Source organism: Protopterus annectens, chromosome 2.part1 (assembly GCF_019279795.1).
Source record: "Protopterus annectens isolate FY-2018-M chromosome 2.part1, PAN1.0, whole genome shotgun sequence".
NCBI classification, from domain to species: Eukaryota; Metazoa; Chordata; order Ceratodontiformes; family Protopteridae; genus Protopterus; species Protopterus annectens.
The window spans coordinates 420,590,695-420,608,722 of NC_056729.1; the positions used below are offsets into that span (position 1 = coordinate 420,590,695).

At 39.1% G+C, this 18,028-nt stretch overlaps 1 protein-coding gene across 1 annotated transcript in view; it reads right to left on the reverse strand.

Annotated features, from left to right (window-relative positions):
• Nucleotides 1-2,131: 2,131 nt before the first annotated feature.
• The window catches only part of ZNF827 (zinc finger protein 827), a 1,349,262-nt gene continuing 1,333,365 nt past the window's right edge, over nucleotides 2,132-18,028 (reverse strand). The window contains exon 13 of the mRNA XM_044062231.1: nucleotides 2,132-6,271. Coding sequence (XP_043918166.1) covers nucleotides 5,467-6,271 — 805 coding nt within the window. The 3' untranslated portion in view covers nucleotides 2,132-5,466. The remainder of the gene's footprint in view (nucleotides 6,272-18,028) is intronic.

Sequence of the window (18,028 nt, forward strand, 5' to 3'; positions counted from 1 at the left end):
TCCAGCTATGATAAATTGAGCAGATTTCTTTGTATATTGAAAGAAGGGAGAAACAGTGAGGATACAAACGGCAAAAGGTTTCAACAGGATCGGTCAAGTAACAGATACATGTGCCGAGCCGAGATCCTACTTCTTGGAATCTGAGGGTGTGGAGTACAAGAGAAATCGCAAACATCTTTTTCCTGTATCAGAATCAGTATCTCAGGATTGTTCCTGTGATACAGACTCTAGATCTCAGAGCAATTCAGATGATGTTCCTGTTGTAGAACGTGTCTTAACGTCTACTTCTGTTCCTGATGATGTTCCCGATGTCCCCAAAGTTGAAAATTCAGCAGAGACATTCCCAGTTGCTAGAACTAATTCTAATTTCTATGTCACATGACTTGGTCATATTTCCAGAACTAGTGTGAAATACACAGCAACCTGGACATAATTGTCTATATGTATTTAGTTCTGTATAATTGCATGTCAAAGAATTATTTTGTATCAATTGCATGTCAATTAATGTCAATAATGCATGACTCATTTCTCAAAGAGGGAGGATGTAGAATAGTGTGTATGTTCTACCTTTAAGAAGAATTTCAAGGACAGCACGTGCATATAAATAGCAAGCACGTGCTAGCTTTAGTGCCATTTTGAGAGTGTAGCCAGAGAGTGAGCATGTATGAGTGTGACAGCTAGTTTGTTTATAAGTTTATCTAAGTTAAAGTTATTAAGCCTCAATCCTGATGTGTTTGTACATAATAAAGCAGCTTGAACAGAACCCACAGATGTTTGTCTGTTTTATCCTGACCAGATGAGTGACATATCCTATGCAGGATATGCCCCATCTAGCTAAAGTTACTGTTGCAGTGACCAATATGAAGAACATAATGATTTTTTTATTTTACCTATGGCAGCAGTTATGTCTTTGATGACAAATAGGATGCTTCTACAACATGTGACATATGGTTGGCCTTATAGAGAAATCTGAATAGTCAGTTATATTTGTAATTTCTGCTTTCAATTTTCTGATTTTTTTTTTCTTGTTGTTGTTGGCCAGATGTACTCTTTCTAGAGGGGAGACCTGAGGTGGTACTCAAACTGACTAGGGGAAAACTGACCAGGGTACTAGGAAACATCCACTACTCTTTTGGATTTTGCCTTTTACATCTACCCGAGTTATCTGCCTGAGTTATCACCAACTCAGGCAGATGGGACCTCAGTTAACATCCCATCTGAAGGGTGGTGCACTCAGGAGTGCAGCATCTCCCTTATGCTGCACTGCAATGTCAGTAATTGAAGACTAATCAAAGTACCTAATGTGGGAATAGAACCAACATCCTTCCAACTACCTAGCATCATATGCGAATGTGCTACCTGTTAAGCCACTGATATAATTAACAAATATTTATTATTGTTTTCAAGTGTTGGGATTAAACTAACTTCATATTTTGATACTGAAGATTTGATACACAAAGTCAGTAATTTCAGTACTTTTACGATTACAACAATTTTTTAAAGTTACTTAGTACCTCTTGCTTTTTGTTGTTACCCACTCTATTGACCTCCAGCCTAGAGAGTCTACACTGCTGAGAACAGTTGTATAGAGGAGAATTTAGCATGTGGAGGCAAGCTTCCCCTTAGGGAGCAGCACACAGTGGAGCTGGGTAGACCTGCCTTAGGGGAGAGGGTGCTTTGTCAAAGGATAGAGTAGACAGCCCCACAGGACCAGCAAGTGGGAACACATCCTGCCACCTGACTTGCAGCAGAATGGATATGTTGATTGTGATTCCTGGGCAGGAACAAATGGACTGTAGGGCTCTAGTTTAGTCAGAGGATGCCCAGTTCCTCCTACTGTGGAAAGGATGGGTTGACTGACTGCAGGTACAGCAGCCATCAGGCTGAGTGCGAGACTATGGGTAGAGGAACCATAAGGTCACATCCATAAATTAGTTGATCTTCAGATCAGTGGCAAAACTTGGGAAAGACAATATTCAAGTGTATACTGATTTAACTTGTATACAATACCACAGTGTATACATGTTCTGCATGTTGTAAGCAAAATCAAGCTGAAATACAAACAAGACTAACATCAGTCATATGCAATGGAAGAATCAGTTAAATTAAAATAACACTTCAGTCTTAAAAATGAAATATCCAAATCCACATTTATTAAGCAGCAGTATGCAATTATTTAATGCAAGGAGTGTAGTCAACAAAAGTTATACTTTTATTTAGAGTATATTAAACTTTCAAACAAGTTACATGGTAATTGGCAATACAACAGAAAAAAATCTGTAACTAACCATTAGTTATTGGCAAAGTGACCCTGTACAGCCTGATAATGCTCAGAAATGTTTACATAGTACAATGTGTCTGAAATGCCAGGTGCAAACAGTACAACTGCTGAAGATATAGTCTTTAAAATAAGAACAAAAATAAATCTACAGAAACAATGAAAAGACAGTGCAGGGACACTTACTGCATCATATGCTGCAATACTGAAACATTCTGATCATTATAATAAAGAAACTAGGTGCCATTATGGCAAAACAGGTAAGGTACAGATGTAAAAAATGAAATGATACAGCATTTTGAAAATGGGACATAGCCTGCACAAAAAACATGCAATGTGCTATGACATGGGTGAAACTTGCCAGAAAGCAGCCCTAATAGAAACATTCTCCATTTAAGTGCTAGTATGGAATACTGAGAAAAAATGAAAAAAAAAACAGAGCTCAAGATAGAGAAGAAAATACTTGCATTGTTCCTACAAATTTAAATACTTTTTGGCAACAAACTGCCTACAAAGGAATTTTTATAAACACTGTCAGGACGTTGTGGATTTACAAATACTCTACAAATGAATAGTGGAAACACAGCTCCCACCTTCCATAAAGTTCTTTAAATTTGTTGGAACAGACAGTTTTACTGTTCTGATGATACAGTCTAAATGAATATCATATTCTGAGGCACTGACAAGTATTCTATGAAAACAAAATTTCCATATGCTTTGCTCTTACAAAATATATAAAAATTAATATAGATATATTTATATATATATATATATATATTTATATATATATTGGAATTAATAATGTCATGCATCTTTCAAAGTGCTAAACAAGATTGCCAAAACACAATAAAACACCACTATGCTTGTCAACAAAATATAAGCAAACAAATGCAGAACCCAAGCACTTACTGTAGTAATGCAAGGTAGTATGAACACACTGAGTGTAAGTATTCGGTGACGTCTTCAGAGCTAGCTTCATATCATGTAACCTAAAGTCTACTGCAGGAGATAAAGTAGGCTGACCACATATTGCCTTTCTGTCATTCTGATGTTTAAATTTATTACAGATGACTTAAAAAAAAAAAAAAAGCATCAACATGAGATGGCCCAAACCATCATCTCCTTGACCTCTGAAATGTTGGCAGGTCTGATTCATGGCTAATCAATCAATCACTTTTTGGGTACTGCAATAAAGTGCTTCTAGATGATGAAAACATGTCATCATTTTAACAAGAAGAATATTCAAGAAGAATAAAATAAGAGTCCCTTACAGGTGTACACCACTGGCAGGTGTCACCACAACTGGCCAGGATTCAAACAGGTAGGATACAAATCAGCACAACCATCATTACCATAGTTACTAGCAAACATGTATTTATCTTGGGATACAAAACATGGAATTATATGAACAGCTTAGAAACTAGTTAACTTTTGCTTACTCTGTACAACTCAAAAAGTATTAACTTCCTGGAAAACATCAGTTAAACTTTACTACATAATCATTAATCAATCCATTGTTTCTTCATAGGAAACATTATTTCAATGACAAACAAAAACTAGTGCAAGAATTAAGCACTGTGCAAAACTGCCTTAGTTTTAGCCTGAGCACTTGTGCCCAGAATTGAGTCTTTAACTTATCTTTTGTCTGGATTCTAAACCTCATGGAATATGTACTGAGAATACATTACTCTCACAATGCAAATAACCACTGCATCACGTGTGATTTTTCTCACACCCTCTTAGCTTCCCACTAAAGAAACACCACAGGTTACCAGGTTTTAACATTTTCCACTGCACTCAGTGGTGCACACTATATATTCTCAAGTTTTGAAGATCTAAGCCTCCCTTCTTGCAGTGCACTAATCATTAAAAAAAAAAAAAAACATGTTACGTATTATTGGGAGGCCCCTCCCATCTTACAGAAAGGAAGGATCTTAAGTCTGAGCACTACACCTTGGAAACCATGCAGACAGTAATAAATGCAGTTAATTAAGGGTTCTGCTGCTTGGTCAAGGCAGGAAACAGATCAGCCTAAATGATTGGCTGCTTAGACCACTTACAACGTAGATGCAAGATCTGCTAATGAATGACTACCTTTGCAAGACAGTCCCTAACAATGCAATGGCTTGAGCTGGGGAGGATAACTAAGAGTAAAACAGCTTACTGAGGTACCTGATCCTGGCACACAAGAAGTATGTATACTAGTAAGCAGTCAATATACCAAGTAGGTTCAGTAACTCTTAGCAGACTACTGCTGGAAGTAATCAGATAAAAGAGTATACATTACATGAATCTGAATGGTGTGAGTCCATCACATCTAGCAGTGCAACTCGCATGAAGTGCTAAATATAAACAAAAGGCAGAGAATAATGCATTTGCACCAACAAAGTCGTTCTTTATCGGCTGCTCATTCCACTCGTTTAGTTTTTGTTAAAGTTTTAGACAGACTTCATGACCCTAGTTGTCCTGTCTGACTTCAGCTTTTTTTATACTCATACATTTTGAGTTGCATTTTTCAGTGGCTACTCAAATTAAGGGAAATACTGAAGACTTGGTCTCCTTCCATTAAAAAAACAAGGATAAAATAATGCAAAACTGCACAAAATGACCTGACAAAAAGTAAGATCATGATACAACAGAAGTGCCTTGAAGAATTGTGGACAATTCTACTTTTGATTCAACAAAAATAAAAAGAATTAAATATTTAAGTGCACAAAACCTGCCAAAACAATCCACTTTCATAGCAAACTGGGATATGCAGTTCAAATATTTTTTCAAGTACATTACAAAACTGTTCTTTTGAAAGTACAGGGTACTTTAAAGAAAAAGAACTGGAGCTTTACTGCCTGCTTCACAAGTCCTCTCTGCCATCAAAATACTTGTCTATCAACCCACAGAATGATATCTGGGGAGAAAAAGTAATCGACACAAAGACAAAACATTAATAATAATACACAGTATCATTGATATTTACAGTACTGGCAACATGCCACTGCAAAAACTGAAGTATCTGCAACAGGTCACCTTTCTTAGGCTTTAGAAAAGTAGCCTCTATGTAAATGAATAAAGCATATGCAGCTGCTGTCAGAGCATACTACTGACAGTGCAGCACAGAGTTCCAGTGCTTCCTTATCTGTGGGGCTTAAATATGCATCCTTCAAGTTCCAGCACAGGAATATATGTTACACCTACGCGGTTTCTACCTTTTCAGTCAGACCAAGGTATGCCAAGAAGGAGTGTTTCGGCGAACTAGCTTCTGAAGGTGCAGTCTGGGGTGTAGCTGCATGGAATGTCGTATCAAACTGGTTCCTTGGGACAAGCAATGTCAAAGGAATGAGGTGAGCAAAATCACAGTTTCTGTAATTATCAAAGTGTGATGAAGTGCCATTCAAAGTAAAAACGTTAAGTGCTGATTCAGATTTTGCCCTGCCACCTTGTGTTGCTGACATTGCTACAGTCTGCAGTGCTTGAGAAGCTGTCATGTGTGAAAGAGGTGACAAAAGACTTCTGGCTTTTGAAGCAACGATGGGTGATGTGGCTTCAAATGTGATTGATGATTGACCTTTCTCCTCCTCTGGATACTCTCCATTCAGGTGCTTCTTCACATGTCGGCTGAATACAAAAGGATGTGTGGTCTTAAACATACATTCACTGCAGCTGAAGGTCTGACGAGGAGCGTGTTTTAGCTTCTTGTGTAAGTTAAGATTGTCTTTTCGCTTGCAGCTGTAGCTGCACTGGTCACAGTGAAAAGGCCGCTCACCAGTATGGACTCGTACATGCTCAATGAGCTTATTGGCTGTTTTCGAAAGATAGCCACACTGATCACACTTGTAATGATTCCCAAGGCGATGCTCACGGACATGTACTTCCAGTTCCAACTGATTGGCTCTGACTGCCTGGCAAATCCGGCATTTGTATTCCATTTTGTAGTGCGTTTTCAAGTGACACTCTAGGGCTGCAGGACGGTTTGTGGAATAAATGCAGAAAGGACACCTTAAAGATATAAAAAGAATATATTTTAAAACAAGAATTAATAAAAATTTAATACTTTAATCTCAGCTTTCTTTTCAGCATTACCTTGATTTATTGCAGTTCACCGGATTGCAAGCTTACCACTACTACATAAAGACACATAAACCAATAAGAATGGGATGCCTGATGAAGCTTTGTAGATGTGGGATGCATATCAGTGCTGGATTGTGAAGCCCAGCTTCAAATTCTGCTGCAACAGCTGTTCACCCCGATGACATCATTTACTGATTACTATACCTATGTGCTGTTTGCCTCAAGGTTAAAAAAAAATTGTGATATACCATGAAGGATAATCACAGTACTGTTTTACAAAGACTACTTCACATAGTACTGTTTTATTTCAAACAATAAGCCAAAACAGTTTGTTTGTTTGTTTCTTTCATTCGGCTTTTCCCGGTTAGGGGTCGCCACAGCGGAACTCCGGTCCACTAATGATTGGCAGTAGATTTTGACGTGTTGGCTTGCCGGGCCTAACACACAACCTTCAATGAAGGAACGCCCATTCACGCATGTCGCCACACAGAAGATGCTCTGAGAATCGAACGGGCAACGTCTAACTGTGAGGCGACAACGCTACCGCAGCACCACCACCGCAGTATGAATAAGCCAAAACAGTACTTGAACTAAAATATATTTCTAAAATATCTCCTTTTTGTGGGGGACTTTACCTATACATCAGCTCCCATGCTGAGGGAGACTGCTCCTACCCCCTACTAAATTATTCTACCTCCATACCACCACACTTCCTTAATGTGGTAAATTTAGTTCTGGACAGATGGACACAATTAATATGGATACCTCAAGGACAGTGCACATTGAACAACAAATTTACAATAGTTTCATAAATAAGGATAAAAGCTGGAATAAAGTGCTGTAAGACTCTCTACTCAAACACACATTAGCTAAGAAGTGGTTTGACTGTGTGGATATTGCTCTGAAGCTTTGGAAGCCAAATGGCTTACAGATAGGATGCAGGAAATTAAAACAGGGGAAGTTACTACCACAGAGACCAGTCTCAAGTGGAGTCCCCCAGGATTTTGTGTATACAGACATTTATTAAGATACTGGAAAACAAAAATAAAGTAGCTGTGTGTAAACTGTACAGGCATAACAGAGCCATTATATAGATGAGATGTGGCTTACCTGTTAATTCTCTTAATAACTTAAGAAAACAATCACCTCATAAGTTGTTCAATTCCTTTCCCCAACCAATTACATTTTTAAGGATTATGGGTGTTTATGAAAATTTCCTAAAAGCCAAACAATCCCACCTGCAGGAAATAGCAGTTACTACAACCTGTCTTTTTATGTGTGCATATAAAAAAATGCCCTTTTCAAGCTTCTTCTATTTTGCTTCTAGCATTTTTAGATTACATCATAGGTTACCTAAGTTTACAGCTTACTAAAGTGGCACCTATTAATTAGCTGAGACACAGCTTGCTCTTTCTTGTATGACATAGTGGAGATTGGTTTTCATATGTGAAAGACTTCTCTACATCACTAGAGTTTTTTTTTCAGCAAAATACAGTGCTTTTCATGATGTTGACTTAATACATGAAGCACTGTATGGTTACCCTTTCCAAAACTGCAACCATTTCACAAAAGCATAGCTTCTTTCAAATGCTGTCTAACTATGGCATGCTCAGGCAACAGTGTGCAAGAGTCATGGTGTAAAAAAACCATGAAACTGGAACCAAAAAACTGAAACCCAGCTTTCCAAAGTATGCTTTACAAATCAGGAAGCCTTATCATGACTACAGGATGTGGTAAACTGACAACTTCAGACAGGACAGTTGATATGTTGAAGGAAGATATGCTCCCTAACAGTTATCAGATATCATCTGATCAAGGCCACAGCTTCAGGGCTATTAAAGATGCTCCCCAGCAATATGTCTTTTGCTAGCAAAAAGAAGATTAAGATTTTAAAAATAATTTTCTTGTATTCTGCACTGTTTTCAAAAAAGGTCTATATCACAATGTCAAACTAACATAAGTTTGAATGTTGTAATATCGAATCCTAAACTCCGAAAACCAACAATAACGAAAACACCGAACAGCAATTCTTTTCCCAGGGAAAAAAAATCGCTGTTCCACGACAAAAAAATAAATAAATAAATAAATCAAACCTTAAACTTAAACTAAAGTGGGGGGGGGGGGCTGTGCCCTCCAACCCCCGCTACTTAAATATACCAACTCCGAGATCGCACCACAGTGGAGGAAATAGCAAAGCTCCAAAAACGACCCACCTATTTTTTTCCCTGGGAAAAAAATTGATGTGCCGTGGCTTCGCTATTATTGGTTTTTGGACTTTTGGGTTCGATATTACAACGTTCAAACTTATACAAGTTCTACACTGTAATATAGACCCTTTCAAAAACAGTATGGTGACTTCACACGTTTAAATGCACACACATGAAAATGGAACAGAGTCTTCCAGTATGCTAAAGTGCAATACTTTATTTTGTGAACTGTTATCTTGCATCATAACAGACCAGCCATGAAATGTTGAAGACAATGTGAAAACTGTTTCACATACCAACCCTTAAAAGGCTTCATTAGTGAGTATTCTTAGGATACCTTTTGCAAAGGTGCTACAATACCCTAACGCCACTAACTTCTCCTGTCAAAGTACAGATGTCTGCTACTGCATTCTTCTGGCACACATATATAGCCACAGTCCTGCTTCTTATCACATGCATTAGTACACCAGAGATATACAGCGATCAATGCTATGAGCCTAAACAAGAAACTCCTCTACCTACAAGCCCTTCTCACCCTGGAGGACATTGATGTCTGTGTAGTGACTGAAACATGGAGAGCACTCTGTGCAGGGTGTGCAGGGCTATAACTCTTTCCAGACAGTTACCAGCTACTGTGCAGGAGAAGAAAAAGGGTGGATGTGTCTCAATCTTCATCCAGAAGAGACTCATATCAAGGTTGGTAAGTCAGTATGATGCACTAGAGCTTCATCATGTCCAAATAACCATCAGAAATGTCACGTGTCTTATAATTAGCTAGCTGTAGAACTCCCTGACACAAGAAAGCCACAACACTTATGTACAGGAACCATAATCACTTAGTACTAAAACCCTTATTTTTCTAGGTGGTCTAAACTATCCAAATATAGACTGGGAAACCTACATCACCACTACTGCACAAGCACAGAGATTCTTGGACTTTGTCAATACAATCACCCTGGAACAATTAGTTAAAGAACCCACTAGGGGGAATAACATATTGGATCTTGTCCTTACTAATATGGGAGCATCTTGCACTGTCTCTTGCATATTTTTATCACTTGTTAAGTCTGACCATAAAGCAGCCCCCTTAAAAATAAAATTGAAACCAAAGATCCCTTCCACCCAAGGTACCTTTAGAAATTTCTTTAAGACAAACTACATACTCCAAAGTGAGACTTTGGCAAGCTTCAAATCCCCATCCAAACCCAGTTAGCTCCAATGAATACACAGAAACGTACACTACCACACTATACCAGCATGCAAACAGCTGCATAGATGAGGCTGTACCCTACAGGAAAAAGTGCAAGGCAAACTCCAGAAACATACCCACATGGTGGAACCACAATATCAACAAGCTTTATAATAAAAAAGGAAAATACGTTTCTGACCGGAAATATGAAGAATAATTACCAGAAATGTTAGAGGACTTGTCAATAAAATAAACAAACAACTCAGGAGCTTAATAAAATCCACCAAAGCCAAGTAAAATAGCTATCCAAGCCAAAGATAATCACAAGATGTTTTTTTAGTTATGTGCATAATCTCAAAAGTACAAAACAGCAATGTGCTGAGCTGACTGTGAATGGATGTCACTTACACTGAGGCTGAATATATAGCAAACCTACTGACCAATAAATTTGGCTCTAACATTAGCCCTCTCCCCTCAGTCTGACCCTAAAGATATACCACCACCTATCACAAAAGAACAAGTCCTAAAAGTGCTATCAAAAGCTAAAAAATACTGCATCAATGGGTCCTGACAATATCCCTGGATGCATCTTAAATAGCATGAAGCACAATTAACCACATCCGTAACAACACTGTTCAATCTCAGCCTCCACAAAGGTTTTGTACCAAATGAATGGAGAACAGCTACAGTCATTCCCCTGCAAAAGGGAGGCCCTTCCACAGGTCCAGTCAATTACAGAACCATAAGTCAGACCAGCCTCATTTTTTATTATTTATTTATTTAACATTTGTTAACCGGGCTAGTCCAGCTGGATATATTTCCATTTTCGGCAGAGGCCCGAGGAGAAAAGCTCCAATTGTAAAACATACCACCACCACACCAAAAGGTTTAAAATAGACAAAAAGGTATTAGCTATAAATTCTAGGAAGACAAAAGGAAATACTAAACTAGATACATCATACATTTACAGAACATTTTACAGCATGTAAGTCTAGGGCAATCCCAAGACACTATTAGAAAAATACCTTTAAAACTTTGGTAAATCTAGTTTATGCAGACAGTTACTTTTCCTAAGGATTATATGCTAGACATATTATTAGAAAAAAAAAGGAAGGGAGAGAAAAAAGGAGGGTATATTAATCAAGAGGCAGAGAATACTACCAACAGGGTACATTGATATCTCAGCAGACAAGAATCTAATTGTTGTCAAGTAGTAGAGATTACTTAAGTACCTTCTAATTTAGGGGAGAATATAGGAAAGAGAATAGGATAGTGGGAGGCCAAGAGATGACAATGAGAAGTCCAGAGGATCAGTCTGGGTAACAGCAAGAGCATAGCCAGTGATTTTTAAGGTATGCCTTAAGACTTTGCTTGAAGAGAGAGAGGGATGGAAGTGTGGTCAGGTCAGAGGGCAAGAGGTTCCATTGTTTTCCCACGGTATTTGAGAATAGTGAGTCACCAGCTAAGTTGTTTGACTTGGTGGTCCTAGTAAGTAGTTTATTGGAGGAGCGTAAGGACTCAAGATTCCTATAGGGTGATATAAGGTTGTTTAGTACTGGTGTATTATTAGGTTGATAAAAAATGTTATGACTGATGGTAAGTTGGGAAAGTATCAGAAGGTTTTTTAGTTCCAGCCAGTCTAGTTGATGAAGGTTATGACAATGGTGAGTTCTATATGGGTTTCCAGTGGCAAATCTAGCAATACTATTATAGGAGTTGGATAGTTTGGTAAGATTACTTTTTTTTAGATTAGTATATATGGGAGCTGCATACAGTAGTGTTGAAATTAGGTGGGAGTGGGCAATAGTCTTTCTGGCAGTTGGAGTCAAGAAAGGTTTTATCCTATATAGGGAGCCCAGTTTTTTATTAACAGATTTAATGGTGTTATTAATGTGAATGTCAAAGGTGAGATTATTATCAATTGTAATTCCTAATAGTTTGGTGGAAAAGTCTGGGGATATAAGGGTACCATTGCTAGATTGAATGCAGAAATCTATGAGGGGTGACTTAGTGCAGAGCCATGGAGAGACATAATGGAACCAATTAGTCAGGCCATAGGGAAAACTCCAAACATTGGACCAGTCTCAAACTGGATTCATCAAGGGCAGGTCATGCTTACTTAACCTGGTGGATTTTTTCTGAAAAGGTCACCAAAGAAATGGACGAAAGCAAAGCAGTACACACAGCACATCTAGATCTGACCAAAGCTTTTTGCACAGCAGAAAAGCTAAATAAACTGGGAATAAATCCATCTGTTATCCACAGTGTTGTGCTAGTTACTTATAAAAGTAATAAGTTACTATTACTAGTTACATTTAAGTGAAAGTAATGCATTACTATTACTTATTACTTTTCTAGAATAGTAATATATTACTATTACTAGTTACTAACTAAAGTAGCTAGTTACTTTTGAGTTACTTTTACATAAGTATAGTTTATCAATTCTCATATTCAGATTTACTCAAACAGTACTTGTGTGTGGGGAATACATGCTTACTGCACATGAATACGAGTGTATTAAAGTTGTATACACAGTTTTACAATAATGATGAATAGCATTTTACAGTTTACAAAGTCACACAAACTAGTCTTTATAGTCAGAGTGTCACAATTTAATACTTAAACCAAAGTACATACAGCCAGCAACACAATACGCAAAAATGCTTACAGAAAATGTCATATACGTCTAATAAAGTCAACCAAAATATCGCTTTAATTAGCTATTCTCAATGACTACACAATGAAGCCAACTTACAGAAAAGTATTTCACAGCTATCAGCTGCTGTGCACATATTTTATTTGTACTTGAATGCACCAGCTACCAAGTTATTTTACAGGTACAAATATAAAACCATTCAAACTGTGCATTGCATTTTATTCTTTGTCTGCATGTATCTGTTCCCTCACACTGCATCTAAAAACCCACATTTTCCCCACTCTAAAGAAGTACACTCATTTGGTGAGCTGATGTTATCATTAGTGAATGACTGCTAAAGAGTGGTTTGGTGACATGGCATGATCCATATTTCAGCATCTCGGTGATTTGCATAATGAAACTGAGGACCATCAAAAGAATCTACCTTCTAGTGAGTGCCATTTAAGACAGTAATGTTAAGGATTTGGGGAAGAATAACACATCACATGCAGCCAGTGCTTAGAAATCCAGAATGTTTGTTTATACAGTTCTTTCCACAAATCTTCTGCAATAATGGATTCTGCTTTACCATCCTTTATCCTCCTCTTTGATCTTGTACTTTTTTGTTGAGAGGAAGAGGAATGACAGCTAGGAAACTCCCTCCTTTATATAGTCCTCAAGCATACATACAAATACATACAGCATAATGCAGCACTAACGTTATAAAATGCATGAGAAGTGATAAAGGAATAACTGTGGCTTACATATGTAAAACTTATATGCATTAAAGATACCGATGTAACATCACAGAAAGCAATTAACTCTCTGCCAGTCATAGTGAACAAATATGTCAGCAAATTGCAGACAAGTTTTAAACTTTTGAAATGTAAATTATAGGTTCGTAGGTAGGTACTAGGCTATCAGCCCAGGGGCTTATATAAGCCTAGCCAACAAGGTTCCCTGGCTTACGCCACCCAAGAAAGTTAATTTTCCTGTGCCACTGTCGAGCAGAGAGACAGAAGTGATCCCCAGGGTGTATTTCCTATTTCCCATCCACTCATCAAATTTTTTCTTGAAGAGTGCTAATGAAGAACTTTGCTTGACATAGATGGGTAGCCTGTTCCAGAGTATGGGAAGTCTCTGGGACAGGAATCTATCCCTCCAGCATGTCCTGTTTATTGTGGTGACAAGGTTTAGGTCCCTAAAGCATGTATCTGGGAGAGATTGGGATTTCTTTAGGTGTAGCATGTCCAACAGCTCTGGGTTTGACATAGCTTTATATGTTAGGCAGAGATCACCTCGGAGTAGGCGATATGCTACGGAATAAAGCTGGAGTTTTTTGAGGTGGTCAGTGTAGGGCATTTGCTTGAGGCCAGTAATCCTCTTTGTGAGGTACTTCTGTGGCCTTTCCAGCTACTGCAGATGTCTTGTGAGGTACATTCCAAAAGGGGTGTTGCACTCTCTAATGGGTCTAATGAGTGTCAAGTAGAGGGGAACAATGACCTCTTTTTTCCTGGATGAGAACCCTTTTATGATGAGGTGTGCCACGTAGAAAGACTTCCTGACTGCTGTGGTGATGTGATTATCAAAGGAGAGACTACTGTCCACCTGGGTCCCAAGGTCTCTTATCACGTATTCGATGTTAAGTAGATTGCTGCCTATGTGGTAGTTCATGGGTACAGAGTTTTTACCAAAGGGGATGACACTGTACTTTTTGGCACTGATTGAAGCCATGGCTCTGACACCAGGCATGTCTCAGCGAGGCTCTTCTGTAGGATGTCCACATCATTTGGGGACTTGACTATGGCTCCTAGTTTGCAGTCATCTGCGAACTTCGTTAGCCAGAGGCCTTCTGTATTAGCCTGTTCTTCAGAGAAGTAGATACCAAACAGGAAAGGTCCCAGGACAGAACCCTGTGGTACTCTACTTGTCACTGCTTTGAGGTCAGATTTGGAGTCTGCAACTTTTACAGTGTGTTACTATTCCTTTCAATGTGCCCATATCTTTTTTGTATAATAAATTACACAAAACATTTTAAAAAAATATTAGACTTGGCAGAAATATGTTATAGCAATCCAACAAAATATCTGTTTACCTTAGAACATTAGAAACACTTTGGGATAAAGTGAAGCCTCCATAATAACTTTTACTTATACACAGTATAAACTATGTACATTTACTGCATCCCATATGCATTGCAATACTTTTGCAAAAAAATATCCTTTGGCCTTTATTTGGTATCTATTTCTTAGCTGACTACACAGATATCTTTTATTTCAGGGGAATTTCTCCTAAAGAAATCAAGCCTTTGCAAAAAAATCTGAAACAATCCATTTTAACTTTCACTATCCTAAATCAATGTATCTTTATTCAGACTTCTGAAAAAAAAGTACATATTAATAGAAAAATGCCATTAAACACAGCTGAGCCATCAACTATCTTTGTGGATGACATATATTATTAGTTTAGATATGAACATCTATAATTCTTTTTAAGATAACATTTGTAGCAGCACTGAACTAGATGTTAAACTTTAAAGTGCTCTCTCACCAGTTTCACAGTAGTTTCAAACAGCTAATGGAAAAAGGCCAGGACTAAAGAGCTTGTGGTTGTGTTATAACTCACAGCATTAGTACATGCAGTCTTAATTGCACAGTCTTGTAGAAATTCCATTATCTTATTATTCCTGAAGGGAATTTCAGATCTCACCTACTTTTAGGTTCATAGGTAGGTACTAGGCTATTGACCCTAGGGCCTATACAAGCCAAGCCAAAAAGGTACCCTGGCTTTCGCCACCCAAGAAAATTATTTTCCTGTGCCCCTGTCAAGCAGAGCCACAGAGGTGATCCCCAGGGTGAAGTTCCCATTTCCCATCAAATCATCAAGATGTTTCTTGAAGAGTGCTAATGAGGGAGCTCTGTTTGACATAGATAGGTAGTCTGTTCCAGAGTATGGGAAGTCTCTGGGACAGGAATCTATCCCTCCAGCATGTTCTGTTTATTGTAGTGACAAGGTTTAGGACCCTAGAGCGTGTAGCTCGGAGGGATTGGGATTTCTTTACGTGGAGCATGTCCAAGAGCACTGGGTTTGACATAACTTTGTATGTTAGGCAGAGACCGCCTCTGAGTAGGTGATACGTGACGGAGTAAAGCTGGAGTTTTTTGAGTCGGTCTGCATAAGGTATCTGTTTGAGGCCAGTAATCCTCTTTGTGAGGTATTTTTGAGGCTTTTCCAGTTGTTGTAGATGTCTCTTAGGTACATACCAAAAGGGGCGTTGTACTCTATAATGGGTCTAATGAGTGATGAGTAGAGGGGAACAATGACCTCTTTTTTTCTGGATGAGAAACATTTTGTGATGAGGTGTTCCACGTAGAAGGATTTCCTGACCACAGTGGCGATGTGATTATTAAAGGAGAGACTACTGTCCACCTATGTCCCAAGGTCTCTTAAGTAGACTATGGCCTATGTGGTAGTTCATGGGTACAGCGTTTTTACCAAAGGGGATGACAATGCATTTTTTGGCATTGAGCTTGAGACCATGGCTTTGACACCAGGCATCTGTCTCAGTGAGGCCCTTTTGTAGGATGTCCACATCTTTAGGAGTTTCGATTATGGTTCCTAGTTTGCAGCCATCTGCGAATTTAGTTAGCCAAAGACCTTCTGTGTTAGCCTGTACTTCAGAGAAGTAGATACCAAACAGGAGAGGACCCAAGACTGAACCCTGTGGTACTCCACTTGTCACTGGTCTAAAGTCTGATTTGGAGTCCGCTACTTTCACAGTGTGGGTTCTGTCAGTAAGCCATTTGGTAACCCATCTTGTGACATAGGGATTTACACCTAGTTTAGTGAGTTTATCTATAATTCCAGTGTGGGGTATGGTGTTGAATGCCTTGGCGAGATCTAGATAGGCTATGTGAACCACCTTTCCCTCATCTATGGCTTTTGTGACTACTTCAAAGAAGTCTATAAGGTTTAGGAGACATGATCTGCCTTTTACAAACCCGAACTGTGTGGGGTCCAGAGTTTGGAGATCTCCAATGTCTTTGTTTATGAGTTCCATGACGATACGTTCCATGGCCTTGCAGACCAGGCTCATCAGGCTAATGGGGCGGTAGTTCCCAGGGTCTGTTGTGGCCCCCCCTTTGTGGAGTGGGATAACCGTCATGGTGCACCATTCAATGGGCACAAAGCCTGAGGTGAGGCTATGATTGAACATGGTACTTAGGTGGGGTGCCAGTTCATTCTATAGTTCATGTAGAAGGCAGCCTGGGATGTTGCCAGGTCCCATGGATGCTGTGTTCTTGGTTTTGGAGAGTGAGGTTTTCACCTGTGCAGCCGTGATTACAGGAATTTTGCATTCTTCCGGTATAAAGATGGGCCCTTTAGGGGGTGAGAGGGGGGTAAAGTTAGCACTGAACCTATCTGCCAGGATGTTGGCAATATCAGTTGGTTCTGTATATTTAGTGTCATTGTGCTGTAACTCAGAGCAGATCTGAGTGTTGCCATTGAGATTCTTGACATAGCTATAAAATGCTTTGTGGTTGTCTTTAGAATCAGTGGCGATTTTGTTTTCATAACTAGCTTTGGAGAATTTTATGAGGGATCTCCAATCGTGGGATTTTACTCTTTTTTGCAACACTTTCTTTCTTCTGTGTAGAGTTTGTTTTTGGCAGAAGACCACCAGATTGGCTTCCTTTTTTTGGAGGATAGCATGATCCATGCACTAGTGCAAGTGCTTATAAAGTGCATTTGTGTAGGATTCAGCAGTCATACTTCTATTGTCCATCTGCATGGGCGTCGTGAAGTTTGCCACTTCTGTCTTAAGCGTGAAGTTGGCTCTGGAGAAATTTTTTATGGTTGTTTTCCTAATTGGGGGTGGGAGCGGGATGTGGATGTCTAGGGTGATTAGCTTGCGGTCGGATCTGACCAACGAGGAACTGACCTCTGGTGTAGAACACCGGTCACCCATGATGGTGATGACCAGGTCTAGGATATTGCTGCCCCTGGTGGGGGTAGGATAAGTTGATCCAAGGCGTTGGAAATGATGCTTTCCAGAAAATGTTGAGCAAAAGAGTTGGTACACGAGTAGTTTTCCCAGTTAATGGTAGGGTAGTCGAAATCACCCATTATTAGAGTGTTGGGTTGTACCTTAATATTTTCCAATGTATCAAGAAAAGAGAAGTGGGAATCCTGGGGCATGGTGGGGGGGTCTGTAGCAAGCTACAATCTGGATTGCAGTTTTCCCCACAGTTGATTGAACTTGGATAATCTTGGATGCATTATGCTGAGCAACTAGCTTGGAGTGTGGATATCCTTAATGAATATGGACACACCTCCACCTTTAGTGTTTCGGTCTGGGTTTGGTGGATGAAAGGTGTGGTATGAATTATAGCCTGGTAATGCAGTGGTGCTCTCTGGAGCTTTGAACCAGGTCTCTGTCACTGCACAGATGTCAATGTTCTCCATTTTAAGGAGTGCCTCGAGTGAGTGCATTTTGAGGTTTAGACTTCTAGCACTGAGTAGCATTACCCTCAGATTTTGCTTGCTTGTACCTGTTACGGTGGTGAATTTGTCATTTGAACCTTGCCTAAAAAAGGCACTATAGGGGTGGCAAGAGCCTTTGCCAGTATCCAGAATTCCAAGGGCGACAGGTG